The sequence below is a fragment of the Dipteris shenzhenensis genome, chromosome 15, assembly GCF_047967505.1.
Source record: "Dipteris shenzhenensis isolate YYH24624 ecotype China chromosome 15, Dip_SZ_1.0, whole genome shotgun sequence".
NCBI classification, from domain to species: Eukaryota; Viridiplantae; Streptophyta; class Polypodiopsida; order Gleicheniales; family Dipteridaceae; genus Dipteris; species Dipteris shenzhenensis.
This window is the reverse complement of record NC_141610.1, coordinates 41,845,239-41,868,126: the sequence shown is the minus strand read 5'-3', so window position 1 is coordinate 41,868,126 and position 22,888 is coordinate 41,845,239. Positions and strand designations below refer to the sequence as shown.

Below are 22,888 nucleotides of genomic sequence, written 5' to 3'. Positions count from 1 at the left end.
TAGTCAATGTCATACGCAACCAATGCACTAAATGGCTTAAGCAGACACATCTCATTCAGCCATGTTGGGTGGCATAATTCTTCCCTTGTACAACAATCCTCTTGTGCAATGTTGAACAGGAATTTGAACTCCCTAAACTCATCATATCCCAATTTTATTTCTATTAAAGACACTATGGGACTGACATTTCTCCTTGTCATACTACTTCATGTAGCGATCTCAAAATGCTCCCACAAAGTTTTCATGAAATTGATCAACTGTGGCCGCAAAGAGATGACATGGTTGCCTAATTTATGAACATCACCACCTTGGGCCATTTCAGGAACAGTCCACCACCACCTCTTTAACAATATTCCATTCAAATCAAAGATTAACAACTTTTTTTGAGGCAGAACATCTTCGGAGTCACCTAGAAGCAACAATAACACATATACAAATCCATCATACTTGAGTTGATGAATTGCAAAAAGAATTTCATATCAAATTATGAGAAGATAAATTGCAAAAAGAATTTCATTAAAAAAACAAGAAGATAAATTGCAAAAAGAGTTTCATTTTAAACTTGCAAGACCAGCTCTCATACAATGTCATTTCATAGATGATCTGGTCCTAGCATTTGGGGTTGGGCATTTTCTAGGATCAATCAAATACGACTTAGTACTATTTGACTAAATTTCCTCTTCTTTGTCCCCGTAGGGAGAAGGCTACCTAGTATTGTGTCATCCTCCATTTGTTCTCCATTAGAGCTATTAGGCAATTTAGGCTTTAGCCCTGATATAATCTCAGCTGCCTCAGTGACCCTCTCACCGCTATCTGTGTCAAGCTTTTCACCACTATCCGTGTGTTCACCCTTGTTGTTCTTTCCAGTCAACTCCCCACCGCCACCTATGTCTTCATCCTTCCTGTGGTTTCTTGGCAAGTCCTGCATGTCCAATCTTGCTATTGCTTCCTCTATAATCCTGTCCGGTTGCTGCACATTTTCTTCATCCAAGTTCAACAGATCATCTTCATCCAAGTGCTTATCATCTTTGATGTCTCCAGTTAAATTGTCTACGAAGAAATAAAGTCAGATCAGAAATGCATTTGAGGTGCTGTACACAGAAGACTGTAAATGTTCATCTTCACAAAAAAATACATACCCTCCTTTTTCTCTATATTCTTGCTTCTGTACAATGACCGTACATCAGATTTCTTCTTGTATTGTATGTGGCGCTTCATCTTAGTAAGAGCTTCCTTAACTAGAAAACTTTCATCTGCTAAACAATATATAATACATGAATAGATGCAATATATAAAATAGGAATAAATCAAATAGATAAAACAGGAACTTATAAAAATAAATACCCTCTTTTGGCCACATAGGAAAAAAAAACAGTCCAACCTCTCTCCTCTGCAACTTTCGAGTCTGCCTATGCCACTACCTACTGCCTTTTTACTTTGTCCAACATTTCATCCTCATCATATTCCTGATCCCCAAAATCCTCCAAGGAGTTATCTTCCAACCCCGAATAGTAGTTCATTGTCTTCTTTTTCACACAAGGCATGCCCCTCTACCTATTGTTCTTTTTTGGTGTCTATGAACACATTTGAAATGTTAGGAGTTTTGCATTTCTCATTTTCAATAGCTTTAGCTTGTTTTGTACCAGTCTTCAACTTTTTTAGACATGGTATTTTGGTGTCTTTACAGAGGAGGGAAACAAGAAAACAACTAAACAATATCATTTCTCACATAAGCAAAAAACAGAGATTGAACAAGCTATACAAAGGACCAAGCATGTTAATAACAGCGACAAGAACAACTAAAAAACATATTACCTAGAAAGGGCCAAAACCTGAGCGTATTGTTAAGAAACAACTATTTGTCAATCTACCCACAAAGGGCCAAGCCTAAAACAAAATATTGACCACCCACATAGGGCTAGGTCAATGTAAAACCTGCCAAGAGCTCAACCACCCACATAGGGCCAGGTCAATTCAAAATCAAACTACTGCAAGTCCTTAAAAAGCATATTCCTTGACATGTTTGTATTCATCTCCCACTACAAATTCTACAAAATCTTCAAATATGTAGATTCTTCAACCAAACATGCTTTGTTGTTCTTGGTAACCTTGTACTGTGCATCGTAAACCTTCTTATAGAAAAACTTCTCAAAGGGTCTATCCATCCCATAGTATTCGCACACTTGTATCTTCCTACTTTCTTTGCTCTTCTCATTCCCTTTTTGCTCCACTTTTTTATGCATAATCTAGCTCACTTCCTAGCATAGCCACTTCCATTCTTCACTCTTCACTTAACAGCATCAAAACATTATCATGGAAATCAACATTATCTAAACCTACATGTATCGTAACCAGCTGAGCGTACCATGGAGGCAAGCTTGAAAGTAAGATAGCCTTAACATTGCAATCATCTACCCTTGATCCCAAAGCTTGTAGTTGCTTCACAAGTTGAGCATCTTGTTGAACACCCAGTTTTGAGTTGATAACTTGGACACGTGGAAGTACTGAAAGTAATCTCCAATGCTATCCCTAGCATCCCTATTGCTTTCTCATTGTTCTATTCCCAAGCTTGATATTCTCTGAACCTTAGTTGTTGCTAGGCTTCTTTCTAACCCAAACACAACACGAGACAAACCCTTGTTCATAAAGAAGAGACGAATGGACAATTGAAAAATTCTTCCCATTGAATTTTGTGATGGGAGACACAACCACAACTAGCTTTACAACCTTGGACCACATATCCATTGCGCTCAACACATGACGATGCACCAAACTTCGCACATGTTTCAAGACCTCGATTGTCACAAACTCTGTGGACCTCAAGCACTCTAATACCATAATTGGCCAATAGATAACAAACTAAACAAGTGCTTAATATTTTCACCCTCTCTCTCTCTCTCTCTCTCTCTCTCCACACACACACACACACACACACACACACAAGAATGCAAGAAATATCCATAATAGACTAGTACTTCAAAGACTTATCTGCCATTAAATTAAACATGGCACATCCCTATCAAGCTTGTCGCTTGTTACAACGTCAGACTCAAAAACACAATACCAATCTACAATGACATTTCCTCTACTACCAAAAGTGACCGATTAATAATCTAAGAAGCTCTAGCTCTAAGCAACTCTCACCAGCTAAGAAGAAGTCCACCACGCAGAACAATCTAAGATCAAGGAAGAAGACCATGCTACCATCTTTCCATCCTTAAATCACGAACCCGCTCACATATGATAGGGTCACCATGTCAAGTGCATGCACGGGTTGTTGTCACATAAATTGCATGGCCACCCCTCAAACTTTGATCCCTTATGACAAGGTATACACTAAGGTATACACCAGGGTATGGTCTCCTTCACTGGTTACCACCAATATAAGTATAGCATGCTATCATGTTGTAGCCTACAAAGGATAATCTTGCTATAAAACATATGTTTTGAGAGTTGGATGCCCATCTTTTCATGCAACTTTGGGAAAAACACCAACTATGGAATTTTCAATATTACGAAATCATGGCAAGGATATTGCAAGCATAAAAGCTATAAAGAGACAGTTATTGCATCTAAGCACTTGGTCCTAAAGCAGTAAAGTGATATGCTATCCTATTTTATCTCTATCGAGTCTTCTTGGTTTTCATGAAACTTGCTCTTATCTCACCTAGCTTGTACACCGTTGTGCCTAGACCAGTCGTGCTCTCTTGTTCATGTCCATTGAACTTAACAAACTAGGTAGAATTGTTACAAAAAGAATAGAAAACATGTCCTTGCTTATCAAAATGTCTACTTCTAATTCTTTGATATGAGTAGAATTCCAATTTGTAATGCACTACCTGATTTACTCTTTGATTTTCAAGTCATGGCATAGGAACAAAAAAAGTGTGAGCATGCAGTGAGCAATAATCATTTCACACATAACTTAGAGAGAGAAGAAATGATCATCATAAAACAAGGGGGACATTATACATTGCCAATGGCTGATGGAAGGATGTGCCCAACGGATACATAGAACTCGAAGTCACAATAGAAAGAACTTGTGAAGGCACACAAAAGTTGTGATTGGTCCTTTCTCTCAATTTGATTGCTCTACTGTACACACGTTTGACTCTATCGACACTTTGTGTTTTTCCTCTAAAATGTCCTTGCAATACTTGGCTACATGGCTACACATATCAAATTTGAAATATCTTGGTTGGCCTTGGTTGTCTCGTGCAAGGAGTCACTTTTAGATTGAACATTCTGGGGACATTTATGTTCAATGCCACAACTGATTCCATTATCAATTTAGGTTTGGGAGTATAGTTTGAAGGAGAAGACTTGTTCTTTGTAGCTATGCTGGCTTCAATGTGCTGTGCTATTTAGATTACATCATCAAATGATCTTGGTCCCTCATGCATGGTTTGTTGAGCAATGTCGTGTCAAAGCATGGCTAGACTTTCATTTCCTTTGTCATGTTGGTGTTGCACATGCAACAATTGATTCATTTTCAGTACAAACTATGTTACAGGTTCATTCATTTGTTGCTTCAGATGTTGGAGTTGTTGCGCTGATGTTTATGTCAAATTCGTTTGTGCAGACTTGTAAATCAATTTGTCATGAAGAAGATTCAAGTTGTAATGCAGGGTTTCTTGTTGTTGTGAATACCATGTTGTGGCTATTTCGTCCAGTATTGTTTATGCACAAGCTCTTTATTACTGCCAAGTGGTCCTCTTTACGTTAGGTTAGCACATTTACATAGGGTGTTACTCTTCTCGTTCGGAGCTGCTGGGTTGTGGACATATTTGGCACATCAGCTCAACATGGTAGGTGCCCTCATTGGATAAGGTTGGGTTTAGGCCACATGGATGCCGAGCTTACCAAAGGGGCATCTGAGCACCTAATTGGAAGGAAGGTTGTTCGGTGGTAGGGAAGGTTGCCCCCCTCCGAGTTGCCCCCCCGCTCCACCCCCTGTCCCCTCCCCACTTCCCCTCGTCCCCTCCTCGCTTCCCCCTGTCCCCCCCTTTCCCTCCCTGCTTCCCTCCCGTCCCCTCACCCCTCCTAAGCCCTTGTCAAGATTGTAATAGCCAATGGAGGAATTTGGCAAGCTAAGCTACCCTAACGAAAACGTTGCAATCGAAATTGCATAAAAGGGGGTGGAGAAATTCCGGCAGTCAAGTGAGGAGGAAGAGGTGGGGGGGGGGGTGTGTTTGTTGGAGGTGACGTGGCAGTGGTGTGTTCATTGGGGGGTATTGCATTTTGAGAAAGGGAAAGAAGCTTCTTCACAGAAACCCTAAAAATCAAACACAAGACGAGGATTTCATCTCCTTTCCCAGGTATTCTTCTCCATCGCTTGCTTTGTGTTCTTCATGACTATGGCTTTTCTGTTGCTCTCCGTTGGAGCATCATTCGTCACAATCGCATTCCATGGTCCAGGAATCTCTCCATTTGCACAGAATTTCCTTCTTTGGCCTCAGCGAAACCGCTTTTTCCAGCCATGGACGGCCTTCCTCTGCCCCGAGAGGAGTACGAGAGGCTGCTTTTCTTCGAGTCCGCTCGCGAGAAGGCGGCCGCCGACTACCTGCGTAGTCCTCAGGATTCTGACGTGAGGACTTCGATTGTCTTGCTTTATAAAATTTTGTGGTATGCGTTTTTTGAATGCTTTGTCTATATTTTTCAAGTGAACGTATGTTTACGTGTCGTATGAGTAATGTTGCCTAGTGTTCAATGTACTTTGGATCTCGAGATGAGGGTTACCTTTTGGAAATTTCATGTTTCCTAACGTTGGATAATGTTTAGATTTGTCATTTTGCGGCTTATTTGTCGCTGTCTCCCTGATGAATATCATTCACAGAGATTATCGCCTATAGGTGTGCAATCTAGATGCTGTTTTCCTTGCGGCAAAAATATCACTAGTAAAAAGGAAAAATCCGTTTCTGTGTTCCTCGTCGTGTGCTCCATATTTGGAGTGTTGGAAAAAATCCTGCCAAGTTGCAAAGTCTGTCACTAGTAAAGAGGAAAAAGAACCCATGTTCACGTATGCTGGCTTCACAGAATCTGACGAGGTGGGGAGGAGCATTACTAGAGCTGGCTCAGTTTCAACAGGGGCAGGATTCCATCGACATGGTGCAAGGTCAATTTTTAACGCTCGATCTTTGATTGAAAATGAGCAAAAGATGCCGCTTTCTCTATCTCTTATTGTGGTATCCAAATGAGCATGGCTGATGATAAGAAATGTGGCTCTGCTGTGAAGATGCTGTGTCAAAGCTAGAGGAGGCTCGGAGAATAGATCCCAAGAAGCCTGACACACTTTGGTGTTTGGGAAATGCTCATACATCGCAGGGATTTCTTTTAACTGAAATAGAAAAGGCCACAGAACACTTCAAAAAGGCATCAGAATGTTTCCAACAGGCTCTTGATGTGGTAATTCTGTTCTATTAATTGCACTTGCAGTACTAAACCTTTGCCCTCTCTGCTGTCTATTGTCTTTCCTTAAAACTTAAATGAAATGTGTGATGACTAATATTCGAGTGGGTGCAGAGTCCAGCTAATTTACTTTTTTTGTGGAGTTTGCAACTTCAATGGAATAAGTTTGAGCGATTGCTTTATGTGTTCATATGGACTTAACTCTACCCTTATCGTTGGAGCTACGATTTGTTTGGGCAGAGAAAGCCAATAACAAGGCATCCAACTGTTTGTGTTCCAAACCCATTTGCATGGAAAGTCATCATAAAGTTTTTGAGTAGGACTTGGTGGTGCTTTTCAAGAGAGGGGTTTAACGTAGATTATGAAGGTTCTATCTCTTGGACGGGTGTGAAACTTGGTTGTAGACTAACCAAAAGAAATGCAATTAGTGGTAGTGGAAATATGAATACCTCCCTTACATTCCACACCCTTCAGCCCACACGTTTCAAAACCTCTAAAAGCCTAATAAGCCAATCACGATTCAGTGCAAAACTAAGGAATGGGAAAACCTAGTAACATAGGTGTAAGAGCAAGGACTTTAACTTCTTACCTTGTCAAATTAATTGCTATGCAAACCTTGCTGAATGCGTTTGCTACCATTGCCAGCTGTTTGCACAAGCACACATTTCATTCTTCTGTTGCTTCTACTTATGGTCAGCTTGTGCTTGCATATGCTTGTTTTGAAGCTTATGCATAGCTAGCATCACATAGTGATTGCTCATGGTATTGAAGGACGTGCTAAAGATCATGTTGTAAGGTCATCAACAAACCCACTCTAGGCTCCTTACATCTACACAACGACTTCTTGAGAGTACTCAGCTATTTGTGAAATTGCATTTGGTCACTATCCATACTGCCCAACTATAGCCAGTACATTGGTGTATGAAACTTTAAAACTGTGTAGAGCTAGGGAAGGGATGGAATAGTGGAGAGCTCTAAGTATCCACTTAGTTCATCTCTCAATTCTCAGGTGTTTCTCTCAACTCTCTCAGTTGGCAGTCCTCTCAGTTCATGCCTATGGAGAGCACTAGCCTTGTAGAGTGTTCTTTATCTACTGTGTGGACATCATTGAGGTCCTAGTTATTGGTTGGAGCTGCCTCTCAGGTCTTTGGGTTTGCTCTAGTGTGCTCAATGTTCTCTTCAGAGTTGCATTTCATGCTCTCTAGAAGACTTGGTTTCTTTATCTTGGAACTTGGTGTAGAACTCCTGGATATGTTGTCTTGACACATGCTTCCTCTTGTGGAGAAGAATATACTCGGGCTCGATATTTTGTGTCGACAATCACTTCAAGCTGTCGCTCATCTGAGATATTGATGAGTGCTGGTCCGATTATGGCTTTAACCACAATACGTGAAAGACATTATGTGTAGTCCAAATTTTTGGTAACTCCCAACTTCATGGAGATGTTGTTGATCTTCTTAACAATGGGGCATCACCTAACCACCTGCTTCAACCTCTACTTGATAATGCGTAGCACCTTCTTTGAATGTGACATCTCTTCTGGTCTTGTTCGCCTGGTGCATGTATGTTTCATGTGCTTTGACCAGCTGGTCCTTGACTAACTTGTGATCTTTGCCATGGTCTCTATTGTCTTATTGGCTTCAAGAGATGGAGAAATCATCGTGGTGAGAAGTTGATGAGAACCTCTTGTTGAAAGTTGCTTCGTAAGGCATGCTATCAATACTTGATGAATGAGTATCATTGAGAATGGCTCGCACTAATGGAACATAATGCTCCCATTTCGACTGAGTATCATGACAATACGCCTTGAGCACGTTGAATGCCAGTTGATTGTAGATCTTTGTTTGTCCGTCTGTCTAAGAGTGAAAGTGTTTGACAAAGTAATTCGGTGCTGAAATTGTAAACAAAGCTCTCAAAAAATGAGAAGTAGACTTCGAGTCCTTGGAGGATGTAATGGTCCGAGACAACTTGCCAATGGCATACCAATACTTGATTAACATGCGCTCTACATACTTTGTGCTGGCCATATCTTTACAAGGTACAAGCATGCAAAATTTACTGAAACGATTAATAATATTTAAGCACTGCGTACTTGGTGATGTTGGAAGTGGCCCCTCGAAATCTATGGCTATGTGTCTTGGTTGCGAATAGGCAATGGATGGTTTGTGAATAGGCAACGGCTTGAGCAAACCATCCGCCTTCTTGTGGGGAACATTTACTTTTTGGTAGGTTTGACAGGTTTGAACATAGCTGTAAACATCCTTCCGCATCCTTGGCCAATAAAAGAAACACTCTAACTCGTCCAAGGTACTGTTGATACCGCAGTGGCCGCGTGCAAGGGAGTTGTGGGCATCATGGAGAAGTGCCTGCCTTTTGTCTTTAAGCACTAGAAGAACTACCCATCCTGTATTGAATAGTGGCCTAGATCTAAACTGGTGGTCAAATGGAACTGGGTGCCGAACTTTATTGAGTCTATGTATTGTGCCTTCATACTATCAAGGTCCTTCCCTTATATCCTTAGCATAGTGGTCTCTTGAAGTGTTTGGTTAGAGGTCTTTTGACTAAGAGAATTGGCAATGGGGTTGTCCTTGCCAGGGGCATAATGTATCATATCTCCGAGCTGCTGAAATATCTAACTCCATTGTGCTTGTTGATCACTCAATTGTGAACTGGGCATTGTTTCAAGATTAAGTGCTCGGTGAAAGTCTGTCCATATAGGAAAGGATTCTTGTGCTTCAATGCTTGAATCACCCAGAGTAACTCTCTGTCATATAGTGAATAATTCTTCTCGCTGGCATCAACTTTGAGTGTATTAGGCCACATAACTCTCATCTTGCTGCAGTACTGTCCCAATGGCTACATTACTGGCATCGGTGATGACAAAGAAAGGATTGTTAGCCAACTGCTATAAGTCCTAGAATGCTCATAATGCTGGGTCAGTAAGTGAAATCTTTTACAGCGTGTTTTCACCCCTTTCAATAAGTGTGTGAGAGATGTTGTGTATGTCGAGAATTTGTCCACGTGAGCACTGTAGGCTTGGCAAAGCCCGGATTCCCTAAGTGGTTGTGGGGACAGCCCCATTTGTGATGGCCTAAACCTTTTCAGGGTCAAACGAATGCAGTTTGCACTGGTTCTTCTTTAGCCCAACTTACTCTTTTTTTGCATTTAAGTAGAGCTGATTGTCACGCAACACTTAAAGAGCATTCTGCACATTCTTCACAAATCAAATGTTTCAAGCAAGATTGGAGTACACTTATCTTCTACACTTCGAGAGGAGTAAAAAAATTTATGACTGGTATAACTCCACCAAATCATTTAAGATTCAACTTAAACTGCTAGAACATCAGCCTCTCAATAGTCGATGGACATTTGGTCTCTCTCTCTCTCTCTCTCTCTCAACACACACACACACACACACACACACACACACACACATACACACACACTCACACACAAATTGAGTTGCTTTATATTATCATCCCAGAATAGGACGATGAGGAATACATCAAGAGTAAACCTCAATATAAGATAGATATACATCATGAGCTATGCATTTTGTCTGCAAGCTCGCATAAAGATTGCTGCAGAGAGTGCCTAAAGAAAGCAAAATTTGAAAACGTGGGATCACCAAAGACTATGATTTCTATCCTTCCATAGAGTCCAGAGCGCCCAGTAACGAACCCAAACAAAAAACAAATCAAACTCTTTTGTAGCTGGGTGTATCCGAAAGATCCAGAAAGACTTTCCAAAGACATCATGTGGAAATCTGGCATGTAAATGTTGTCCAAGGAAAGTGATAAAATCCTGAGTGGAGGAGCGATGCCAAAGTAGATGTCGCATAGGCTCCCGTGGAGCTAAGCATCTGCGACAAACAACCGGAGCAATATGTCTGCGTGCCAATAGTTGCCCAGATGGAAAAACTCCCAACAATATTCGCCACAAGAAAAGTTGCTGTCTAAGTGGCATTTTAGAATGCCAAATCTGTCTCAATCTTTTTGCCACCACTTTTTTGTGCGATTCATTCGCCAAAGCTGATTGAGCTTGTGAGAAACCCATGGTGGGGGTAAAAGAACCTTGTGTAATGAAGAGACAGTAATATGTGACAGCCGTAAAGGTTTCAAGAACGATCGTGGAGAAGCAATAATCCAATCACGAAGACTTTCTTGAAGCTCCAATGGAATATCCAAAAGCAAGAGTGTTGAGCTGTTATAACAAATGACGTATCGTTGCAGCCCAAGGTTGAGAATCTTGTAGAAAATGCAGCATCATCTGTCCTTTGTGAGCAAGGATATGCACCTGAATGTTAAGGATATTTAATCCCCCATGCATTTTTGGCGAACAGAGAATGCTGTAATGAGAGTAATCTCAAATTCTTCCTGCCATGTTTTGAACACCAAAATGTTTCCAAAATAGTGGACATAAAAGAAGACAATTCAGCCTTGCTGAACATCAAGAGAGGCAAATAGAACTGAATAATTCGTAGCCTAACATGAAGAGGCCATGTTGCCAACTTCCAACAGCTTTTTTTTCAGCTTGGCTAAAATCCAATCAGCTTGTTGGCAACGTGTAACCGACCAACCCAAAGGATAACCCAAATGCCAAACCATTTGATTGGCTGGAACAATTTCCCCAGGCCATAAAAGAGCATGCCAGTCCTTAGAATGCAAAGGCAGCAATTTAGATTTCTGAAAATTAATATAAAGACCAGCTGCCAACCCATATAATGATAAGGCCTGCATCAAGCAAGCTAGGTCTTTGTGGAGTAAAAAAGGAATCATCTGCATAAGCTTGAGCAATGAAAGGGCTTTTGAATTTCCAGACCATGAAGCTCATCAGAGGCTCATATACTGAAGCATGGGATGAGGGGTATGGCATATAGCAGTGCACACGCACGCGTGCGCACACACACATCTTTTTATAGTGAACACGCACGCACTTTAAATTATGTAATTTATTATTATTTTCCTCCCACTCTTGTTAAAAATAATAATTAAAATAAACAAATGAAAAATGTACTAATAAAAAATGAATGATAATATTTGTTTCCTTGTGTTTGAGTTGGTGTTTTATATGTTTTCTTACATGCACGTTGGCCTATCTTTGGTCCTCTATGGACGCCTAGCCGGAGCACCCGGACTCCCCAAGGAATATTGGGAAAGATTAGAAACAATATATACTTTCATAATATCTTGAAGATACCCAATCTTACAAATTGAAATTCTTTATACGACAAATTAAGGAAGGGAGTTTGTGAGTGCCTTTAGCCAAAATCATGAGTAAATGAGAAAAACAAAAAACAAAAAATAAAAATAACTTAGTAAACAAAGCTACACTTATGTTCTCATCAGTACCCAAGCATAGTTGGGTTTTGCAAGATTCTAGAATCTTTTGGGTAAACCCAAAGCTTGAGATCCCAACCAAACGACAAAATTTTCAATACCAAAAAGGAAGAAACAAAGCAGAAAATAAGAATAAGAAATTCATAGATGTCATTTGTTTTGGAAACTATATTGGGCTTTAGAACCCCCCATAACTCTTCTCTCCACACATGCATTCTACTTGTAATTGTTCTTGAGCTCAAGCCCCAAATATTTATAGGTTGTAATTGCTTCGAGGGTTTCCCCTTCAAATGCTAAGGACGTTTGCTGGTTCCGTGTTTCGATTACCTTGACCTTTGTCTTTGCAATATTTATATTTGTGGAATTTGTGATGGAGAATTTGTAAGCGAGAGAGAGAGAGAGAGAGAGAGAGTTTGGTGATATTGTCATTTATATTATATCATTATTTATGGAAGATCTGCAGAAGCTAGAAAGAAGAGAGATTAGATTATTGCTCATTCAAGTCTTGGCAGAATCAATGGGGCATATAGTGTTATGTTCATAGAGATGATCATGTGCTAGGCAACCATGTGAAGCTACTTTTGCAGGGCATCTCACAGTTGGATGCATGTGAAAGCTTGTATAGTGTCAGGAAATTAAATCAAAGTAAGCTCAGTCTAGTGCTTGTGTCATGCAATTTGCAAGCACATGTGAAGCCAAGAGGGCACCCTTCCCAAATATAAGGGAAGGAATGAAACAAAAACAGATGCACTAGCTCATAGTAAGACTCAACACACTAATTTTACAGGTGTACCTCCATGCACATGTGAAGTTAATACAAGTTAAAGCCTTATTCTCTCAATATCATTCATGGAAGGCTTGGTTATAGCATGACTCATGCCCCTCTTTTTTGGCTTTGTATTTTTTCCTGGGCGGGGGGGGGGGGGGGGGGGGGATTTTGGTTATATGTTTAAAATCCTAGCGTGTGATCTTTTAGAGTTTTCCAATTCATGTTAGACGATTTTGGATCTCCCTTCTTTTGTAACTTTCTAAATTTGTATGATTGGACTTATTCTAGTCTTACAAAGGTATATTTTTCTATCACCTTAGCGGACATGCAAATTCTTTGAATTTTCGTCCAAGTGGTGATCAGCTGTTAAACTACATCATTTTATCTTACGCGGGTGCAGAAGCCCCAACAGCTAATCTTATTCTCATTTATTCTTTTTGATCTTTAGAATAACAAAAATTCTAAATTTGTATGATTGGACTTATTCTAGTCTTACAAAGGTATATTTTTCTATCACCTTAGCGGACATGCAAATTCTTTGAATTTTCGTCCAAGTGGTGATCAGCTGTTCAACTACATCGTTTTATCTTATGCGGGTGCAGAAGCCCCAACGGCTAATCTTATTCTCATTTATTCTTTTTGACCTTCAGAACAACAAAAATTCTAAATTTGTATGATTGGACTTATTCTAGTCTTACAAAGGTATATTTTTCTATCACCTTAGCGGACATGCAAATTCTTTGAATTTTCGTCCAAGTGGTGATCAGCTGTTCAACTACATCGCTTTATCTTACGCGGGTGGAGAAGCCCCAACAGCTAATCTTATTCTCATTTATTCTTTTTGATCTTTAGAACAACAAAAATTCTAAATTTGTATGATTGGACTTATTCTAGTCTTACAAAGGTATATAATAAAATCTTTGGACCATGCATGTTATATGGATGTGTGGATTTGTATGTGTGAGAGCATAAGTTTATACTATGGTCTACACCCACTGTTGGGCGCTGATGACATCAGTGGGGATGTCATAGTAGCTAGTCCCTGCTATGCGTGAGGGAGTTTATGGTTTTCAACCTTATGAGTGACTATCATGAGATTGAAACTGTACTATGTTATGTTTTTAGAGGATGAGTTTGGGCATTTTCCTGGACTCATCTAGGTGCATGGATGGGCACCCATTAGCTCATAGTATGCTCTATCTTGTGTTTGCCTTCTCAACTAAAGCAGTCGTTATGCTGTTTTTTCCTCCTTTTTCAGGAGCCTGACAATGAATTGTATCGGAAGGCAGTGGAGATGTCTGAAAAGGTTCATAATTCTTACTTATCGTATTTGACTTGAATACTGTTAAATAGGATAGCCAGTCCCAACTTGAATTGCAGAATGAACTAAGTAATTTGAATCATCAGCACGCAGCTGCATGACCTCTTAAGGATTTTGCTAGCCTGATATGGTTTGATGGTCGTCACCTAGCTTACTCTTCTAGCAGCACTCTCTTTACATAGTGTGTGCTGAATTATTGATTCTGCTCTTGCTCTCTCTCTCTCTCTCTCTCTCTCTCTCTCAGGCTCCAGGGTTGCATCAAGAGCTTCAAAAACAATTGAGTGCTCAACAAACTATTTTGGGTACTTCTTCAGGAGCTTCTATGGGGAGTGCTTCCAAGGTATGAAGATTATCTAATTAGGGGCTGATGTTTAGACTGCTAATAGTTAAGGGTCAAAGCAGTTCATGAAGTAGCCATTGTTTCCTTGTCCTGAACCGTGGAACTTTTTCCCAGGGTCAAAAGAAGAAGAAAAAAAACAGTGACTTGAAATACGATGTCCTTGGTTGGGTAGTACTTGCTGTTGGAGTTTTTGTATGGATCGGAATGGCAAAGTCACCTTTGCAAGCTTCTGCACCCAGCCTCCCTTGAACAACTGTTCAGTGGAGTTTCTAAGAAGTTTTGATCAAGATTATCCTTTTTGTCCCTTCTGCGTTGCCAATTTTAAGAATGCTCGTGATATCTATGGTCTGAGCAGACTAGGCTCTACATTTAACTGTGTAGATCAGATTACTGTGTTTTGTGACATATACAAGGGTGCTTGTCCTCCATTGTCATGTAATTTGAGTCATTCAAAGTTTAAGCACCTTGAAATTTTGGTGCTTTTCAGTAGCAAGAGTGGATGCCTTCCTCTCTGGTGTTATTGAGTACACTGATCTTTAGAAACCCAGTATAGCTGCTTATGCTTGGGCACTGATGACGACATAAGTGTTGCTTTGCTTGCTAAGTATGTCTTCCTTTCGTTTTTTATAAAAGTTTTTGTTTACCTCTTTTTTCTTCTCTTTCATTTTCTCTTTTATTTTCTTTGTAGGTTTTTGATTTAGAACAACAAAAATTCTAAATTTGTATGATTGGACTTATTCTAGTCTTACAAAGGTATATTGAGTACACTGATCAGGTGGTACAAGGTAAAGATCTTGGTTTGGTTAATTAGTGAGAAGCCTTGTTAAGCTGAGATGGAAAGGGGACAAGGATTGGTACATAAATCAGTTTATTTTATTGCATTAAGAGCTCGCATGCAACACTGTTGGGGTAATTGCTGCTTGCAGGTGGGCAAGATCTGCGCAAGTTTATGATGGTGCAGATTGCATCTGCTATATAAAAGATGGCTTCCAAGAAAAAAGTTTCCAGGAAATGTAGTGGACATTGCAAAATACACAGCCTAAATTTTTTTTGAATCCAGCATTATTCTGTGTATGAGATGTCAAAGTTTTCCTTCCTCCTATGAGAGTATTCAGGTGTAACACTGAGAGATGTGACACTCTGAGACAGAGAATCGCCACCTAGTATCCCTATATAGGATGGACTATTTCTGACATATGTTAGGTTGGTTTTTTAGAACACACACCCCAAGTATCCCCCAATTACGCTTCCTGGATTAACGTCTCCCCTTCTTAAGAACTTCACCCCATCATTAGATTAAGGCTCTTAAAGTGAACGTCTGCTTTAGGTCTGACCATTGGTTGCAGGTTTTTCTTTAACCCTATGTACTCCTTTCTATAGGTTGTGTTGAACTCTTTTCTATTTTCTTCCTCTTGCAGAACTTTGACCTTGGAAGGGAAAGCATGGTTCACTTTCCAATGTCCTACTCTCTTTCCAGCTGCTAGTAGTAGCACACTAGGAGAAGAGGGCCCTGAGAGTTAAAATTATGTCTATAGGATGACCTTTGAGCCAAGGTGGAGGTGCAGGAAAGGAGAGCTCAGCCCACCATAAAAAATCGTTGGGTTGATGAGCGTGATGGAGCAGGGCAAGCTGTAAAGGCAGAGAAGGAGAGGCTTTCAAGCTTCATTGTGAAGCAGCCTCAGAAAAGGAGCTGGGCAGACCTGGCAAGTACAAGAAGCTCAAAGCCATAGCAAAAGAAAACAAAGAAGAGGGCTACAATCTAAAGAGATGTAACTGTCTCGTGAAAATGCAATGTCCTTGTAACTTGCCATGGTATGAAAGTCTAGATTGTTAAGATAACTATTAGTAGATAAGTTTTCACTGATGGGACACCCAGTCATCCTAATGCTCATGTAAGATTAGTAAATTACCTTGGAAAAAAAAAGTGACGTGCTTGAAGGTCAATTCTCACGAGAGACAAAAAGGACATAATATTTGAAGTTATTTGCTCAATAATAGCCTCATGCGTAGTGTGAAGTTAGCATTGGAGGAAGGCATGAAGTGTAGCTACAAAAGCAATGCTACAGTTCACTGCTTGTTTACATTAAGTAATCGTACAAAAAAGCATGAGAAGCTGTAGGAAAGCATCTTCAGAAATGTGTAGATATTTAAAAATCCACATTGTCCATACTTGAAACCAATGATTTATAATGGTCTCATGAAAGATCAATCTTTTACATAAATTACTTGATGTGCATGAAAACATATCTTACCATTGAAGAGGAGAGCACATGCATTATGAAAGCGCAGAACTAAATGAATGGCGCATGTGTAAATATAGAGGGTTTTGTAAGATATCATAAATCCCAAGTGAGACTAAATCCTAGTGTGACTTGATCATATATAGACACATGAAAGATAGAAAACTACTTTATTCTTAAAGTTCTCATGTGCATCATCAATACCTCATAAGAATCAAATCGGATTCCAAGGAGGTCTTTGCAAAGAAGGGGCTTCTTCCTTGGTGGTGGCAGCTTTGTGAAGGGATTATCCTTTGTAGGACATTGGTAGTGCGGACTTGTACATCCTTCACTCTCTCTTCGATGCGGAATTACTTATTTCAAAAGTGTTTGGTCATAGCAAGATTGATAGGATTCTTGGCCAAAGAAACACAAGATTGATTATTACAATGGATTGGAGATGAGGATCCCTTTTGCTGCCTCCCAATGGTTGGCTTTAGGTGGTTTACAAGACCGATAAATAGTGGCATCCTTATTTGGTTGCTCCAAATCTACATCGAATCTCAGTTTTGTTTTTATTGCCTTTGCATATGAAACTTTTGCAATAAGTCAGTAGTATACTTTGCTTGGCTCATAAAGATGCCCTCGTTTTGTTGCCATACTCTACGTTCAAAAAGCAATGCAATGCCCTAAATTTATCATCTTAAATTGTCTTTAAAGTGCATCCTTGAGTTGTTTCGTGAAAGGATCTTCATTGCTTTTAATGATAAGGTCATCTACATGCAATATGACAAAGATGATATTATTAACTTTCAAAGATTGGAGTCTAATGTGGCCTTTTTAAAGTAAAATGTATGGAAGAAGGCAATAATCTTTGTATATCACGATTGGTGCTTGCTTTAGACCATAGAGACTTTTTGAGTTTGCATGACTTCCTCGTCCTTGAACTGTGAAAGGGAGCAAAAGATGGGCGATTGCAGAAAGAATGGACAAAGGTATAAAATAGAAACAGAAAATACGATGTGGCTTTTAAATATTGGAGTCTAATGTTGCCTTTTTAAAGTCAAATGTATGGAAGAAGGCAACAATATTTGTATAAAATGATTGGTGCTTGCTTTAGACCATACAGTGGCTTTTTGAGTTTGCATGACTTCCTCGACCTTGAAATGAGAAAGGGAGAAAAAGATGGGAGATTGCATTAAGAATGGTCAAAGGTATAAAATAGAAATGGAAAACACATTATATGGCTTTATAGCAAGGAGAGCATCATGCTTAAAAAAGAAGCTTCCATTTTATACCCAATTCTTTATCAATAAATTAGCCCTCACATTCAAAGGTAGGTAAGGTATCTTCCATTTTTCCACTCAAAATCTCACACAACTTGGTCTATCACAAGCTTCTCTTATCCAACACTAAATTGCTACAAACACATGCGTGTGCTCATGAGTGCATGTGAGTGTACATGCACACATGCACACTTAGAGACACGCGTGCATGCAACACACACACACACACAGTTATGGATAAAATTGTCTAAGAAAAAAGGCATTAATATGTATGTGTGTTTGTATATGTGGCAATAGTATAATAAACTATGGTGTGCATAGGGCCCAAGGTTGAGGTGGCAGGGCATGACCATGTGCCACCCTTCCATGTAAGAGGACCCATAAGGTGTGTTGTGCCACCCCTCCACCTAGGCTGCATTTAGTGAGATATGGCTCAAAGTCCATGGGAGAAGCAATATAAAATAGGTGGAGATGGATATTATATTGAGTTATTCCCTCCATATGGGATAGGCCCATGTGAGGGAGGTATAGAAGGTCCAAGAGAGCAAGTTAAATAATGGGGAAAGTAGGATGAGGTGGCAAGATTCTTTGTGCCAACCCTCCACTTGTCCTCCTAGAGGTTTGAACATATTATAAAATTGGAAAGAGACTAAGGGAGTATCATAGACTTGAGATATGGAGCTTAATTTATGTAGAAAATTGAGGCAAAGGGTTGTCGCACACAATTGAGAGTGCGTAACCGCCTAGCCCACATGGGAGACTTTTCCACACACACCATGCATGTGGGAGGATACATTAATGGAGAGAGACCCCCTCTTTTGGCTATAAAAGGAAGGGGCTATTCCTTGATGAGACCTAGCTAGTATTTTGATATTTCCCTCTCATCCCTTCTTTCAAATAAGGTATGGTTCTCTTCCCTTGATGTCTCTATCTCTACATTCCTCCTCTGATCATGTTCATGCTTCTCTTCTCCCTCTCCTTTTCCCCTTGTGTCATAGTCTCCCTCTTCCTTCCCTCCACTTCTAATTCCTTTTTCTCTCCTATGACAACCGTTCACCCTCATGATCTCCTTTTCTCTATGGCCCTTGAGCGTCGCCATGCTTAGCCTCTAGTCTCTGGTCTCGATTTCTTTTCCGGCTAAAAGAATTGGTGTGGCTGCTGGGATACGAATCTCCACGGCTCGTGACGAATCTCCTACTCGTACGGGTCACATCTACAAAACTATACCATCTGTGCTCTTTCTAAGCTACTGCGCGTGCAATTGATTCGCGCGTCTCCTGTGTTTGACCGTGCGACAGTTTTCTGGGCTACTGCAACTTCTGGTTGCGGAGAGTCTTCTGCGTTCACCCGCGCGTCAGTTCTCTGGGCTGCTGCAACTTCTGGTTGGGGACAGTTTTCTACGTTCACCCGCACGACAGTTCTCTGGACTACTGCGGCTTCTGGTTGCGGACAGTTTTCTGCGTTCACCTGCGCGACAGTTCCGACAGTTCTGTGGATTGCTGCGGCTTCTGGTCGCGAACAGTTTTTTGAGCTCCTGTAAAACTGTAACAGCAGATCCCGCGCCCCCCCTCCCTCTTCTCTTCTTCTTCTTCTCTTTCTCTTTCTCTTCTCCTTCTTCTCTCCTCTCCTCTCTTTTTATTAAAGAGTAGGATTTGAACCCAAGACATCCCCTTTCACAAAAGAAAGACTTATCATTGGGCCAACAAGTTGGAAGTGGTAAAAATGTAATGATTTTTGTTCATATATTGAAATCGCGGGAACTGTAACTCTCTAACCGTAGGGAGTTTGCTCTTGCTTTTGCTCTTGCTGTAAAAAGCAAAAACATACTTCATTTTATGTGCTCTATTCACATCTCCTGCTGGATCGCCGATTCAGAACTTCTCCAAGCTCACTTTACGGACGCACGCCACACGAGGAGGGTGGACATTTATGTCACTTCTCGACGCGTTTAAGAAATTGGTGCCTGGTCCTCCGCACCTTACGGCTACCAATGCATGAGATGTCTTCCTTGATCTTCATGTCGACCTTCAACGGCTGATTGTCCAGTGCATTGTTGAAGGAGATGACGGGTGGAATGATACACCGTGGATGATTCATGGTGAAGAACTACTGATACGCTGGGAGGATTTTGATTTTACTTCTACTCATTGTGCGGTGATCGAACTACTTGCTGCTTCAGAGGTAATTAAAACAGTGTCCTTCATCGAAGGGTGGGATGCTCCCCAAGCTTGGGGAGAGATTTTGGCGCATCTGCTTGTTGATTCCTGTGGATAAGCTCGTCCTGAATGGTTTATTCACAATCTCACTACAAAGGTTTCTAGGCCTCGGCTATGGTTGGTAATGTTTCGACCAAGGAATCCGTTTGTACCTAATCAACCTTTTGTGCCTCATTTCGAGCTTCAAGTTGTAATTCTTTTTGGTCTTAAGATAAACTATCAACAAAGGATTGCAAGTTTATTTGGTGCTGAACGTTTGGCTCAAGTGTTGAATTCTCCCCACCCTCTCCTCCTACCTATCTTGGACTACCGAGAAACTTGGGATGTCCGAATTTTAGTCTTGGTGTGATGACATCTTGGATTCTTCAATTTGATGGAGTTTACAAACCTTCGACCAAGGCGGCTGGCGTGGGTATGAAGCTCACTTTACCAGGTGGTGAGGAGTATTGTTACAGCAAGTCTTCACCCGCAAGTACTTGCAATCAAGCTGAGTACTCGGCGCTCATTTTTGGGCTACAAAAGGCACAAGAACATCATGCCAAGCAATTGGAGATGCAAGGAGATTCTCAACTAGTGTGTGAATAAGTTAGTGGAAGGTGGAAGGTGTGGAGTAAAGGCTTGGTTCCACGACATCAACAAGCATTGGAACTTTGCAACCAATTTGAAGAGGTAAAAATTCAGCATATCCCTCGAGCTCGAAATCTTGTTGCTGATTTCTTGGCACGTGAAGCTTGTACTTCAATCACGCATGATGCGAGTGGAAGCGCCACCCCAACAAAGCCGCAAGCCACGAAGGAGGGTGATCATTTGTAAGGAATGCAAAGGTTGTGGTCATCATGAAACTAAGTGTTGGGCATACTTGATACGAGTTCACCGACTTCGGAAGATCATCAAGAGGGTTCTCAAGGACATTGCTCAAAAGAAGGATGCCAGACCGCACACCCCTTGAAGAAATAGCATGGCGACTACAAGAACTGGAAGAAGCTGAAGGTGATGTGCAAGCTCTCCAACTGTTGACATTTGTCATGGCATTCTTGTTTGCCTTGATGAACAACCTCATGCAACGCCGCACCTCTAACCCTTGCTTGTAAAGATCGATGTGATATCATGAGGGTTGGCCCTTTTAAGATTGTCTATGTGCTATTCTATGCTGAAGATTCTTCTCGTGTAGTATTTCACACTACACCAGTCACACCCTACCCTGCCTATGTGTGCTTTGTGGATGTATCTTCACCCGATTTTCAGTTCAAGCTTCCTCTTACTATTGTTCGTCCATAGATAAGCCTCTCTTTTCCATCTTCCAAGCATCGCTGACATTCCTGTGTTTTGTGGACGGGTGGAAGAAAATCCAAATGAGTATCTTGTGGCCTTCAAGTGCCGTTGTGTTTCTCTCAACTTTCTTACTGAAGACAGATGGCTATTGGTTCTTCCCACATTTCTAGAGGGTTTGACTCAAGTGTGGTATGAGAAGCAAGCCGAAGACGTTCGCCAAAGCTGGCCAAGGTTGACAGCAGCGATGATTGAGTATTTCGGCAAAGAAGAGGAGCCGGAGAATGTGTACCTGCAGGTGGCAAACTTGAAGCAGTCAGAAGGTGAGACGGCACCACGTCGATATGTGGATCGAGCGGCCATGCTCCTGGACCGTTTGTTTGCCACACAGGAGGACAATGCCGGATTTCGAGCTAGAATGACTCAACATGTGCTTGGCTACCTTGTAGCAGGAGCGAGTGATGAATTCCGCCTCAAGCTTAAATGGGAGAATCCAGAAACTATGGTGCTAGCACATGAGATTGCTCAAAAGTTTGATAAAGTTCAGTCGCTTCAAAGAAGATGATTGTCCCTCCGCAACCCCCTCAATTCCTGCAACAACAACCTGGGGGGTCTAACTCAGGGGCATACCCCCACCCCTCATCAGGGATGTATTTACCGCCTCCACCTCAAATGTATGGTCCTCCCTTAGATGCTTACCCTCAACAAGGTGGATATCCTTACCCTCCGTCTCGAAGATTTCCTCAGCCTCGCCCACGAGCCCCCCTCCTCTCTACTCCCGTGGCCCCTCCAACTAAAGAGGCCCCTCCTGCAACAGAACCTAGAGTCAATGACCTAGCCAAGGCCCTGAATGATCTTCGGCTTGAGATGGTGGGCATCAGAAATCAAGCCAACCGCCCTCCAAGAGACCGTGCTAATGTTGTATGCTACGAGTGCCACCAGAAGGGTCATTATCGCACAGAATGCCCCAATATTCCAAGGGTGAATCTTCTAAGTGAGTCGGGCACTAAGGATTCTGATGTAGAGATCCTTGACCTCGGGAAAAGAAGTCGTGCCACCTCGGACCCCTCTCCAAACCGTGGACCGGGCCGCCCCAGGAAGAAGGTGTCCTTCTCAGAACCCTCAAATGCTGAGATGGCAGACCCACCTATAGAGAAGACTAAAAGATCTCGCAGGAGTAAGTGGTCACCCTCGGATTTTCCCATCGGCTCAGGGCAAGAGGACTATTCGGTCGTTCAAGACCTTACTCATCAGTCTTTGAGCATCACACTCCCTCAACTAATAGCATTAAGCCCTAAGGTGAGACGTGAGGTGCAGCAAGGTCTCTCAACAAGGAAGAGCAAGAAAAAGGGGAAGGTACGAGAGGTATCTTCTATCTCTGAAGAAATTGATCGGCACCCACATACAGTAGATGTCATCATAGATAATTGCCGTGTCAAAAATGTGTGTGTTGATGGGGGAGCTGCATGTAATATCATGGTGCCCCGAATCATGAAGAAATTGAATTTGAAATGTACAAGGCGTTCCTCCACTCGAATCAAGGTAGCAGATGGTCGACGACTCGCCACCATGGGAGTCATTGAGGATTTGCCCATCACTGTCAATGGGTTGACCACCACTGTCAATTTCTATGTAGTGGACATTGAAGATACAGGCAGAAGTTACCCAACCATACTCGGGAGACCATGGTTGAGAAAAAGTGATGCAGTCAGCTATTGGAA

At 41.3% G+C, this 22,888-nt stretch overlaps 1 protein-coding gene across 3 annotated transcripts; it reads left to right on the top strand.

The window, feature by feature from the left end:
* The first annotated feature begins 5,188 nt into the window (after positions 1-5,188).
* LOC147893827 (mitochondrial import receptor subunit TOM20-like) lies at positions 5,189-15,214 on the top strand. Of its 3 annotated transcripts, none has more exons than XR_015542220.1 (8): positions 5,189-5,318; positions 5,419-5,587; positions 6,037-6,115; positions 6,236-6,405; positions 13,775-13,822; positions 14,082-14,177; positions 14,292-14,701; positions 15,160-15,214. XR_015542220.1 is itself a non-coding variant. In XM_087385735.1 (7 exons), the coding sequence occupies exons 2-7, from the start codon at positions 5,480-5,482 to the stop codon at positions 14,424-14,426; spliced, it is 636 nt and encodes a 211-aa protein (XP_087241861.1). In that variant the 5' UTR covers positions 5,189-5,318; positions 5,419-5,479; the 3' UTR covers positions 14,427-14,826. The 3 variants fall into 3 exon arrangements, 1 of the variants encoding a protein (XP_087241861.1); XR_015542221.1 differs by lacking the exon at positions 15,160-15,214 and adding an exon at positions 14,931-15,033 and having other exon boundaries at positions 14,292-14,693; XM_087385735.1 differs by lacking the exon at positions 15,160-15,214 and having other exon boundaries at positions 14,292-14,826.
* Positions 15,215-22,888: the final 7,674 nt, after the last annotated feature.

What these genes read in the sequence shown, in the direction of transcription:
- LOC147893827 (XM_087385735.1), top strand. Translation starts at nt 5,480, where the DNA reads ATGGACGGCCTTCCTCTGCCCCGAGAGGAGTACGAGAGGCTGCTTTTC. An exon ending in TTCCATCGACATGGTGCAAG is followed by an intron (nt 6,116 to 6,235) that starts GTCAATTTTTAA and finishes TCTGCTGTGAAG; the next exon opens with ATGCTGTGTCAAAGCTAGAG. An exon ending in TCCAACAGGCTCTTGATGTG is followed by an intron (nt 6,406 to 13,774) that starts GTAATTCTGTTC and finishes CTCCTTTTTCAG; the next exon opens with GAGCCTGACAATGAATTGTA.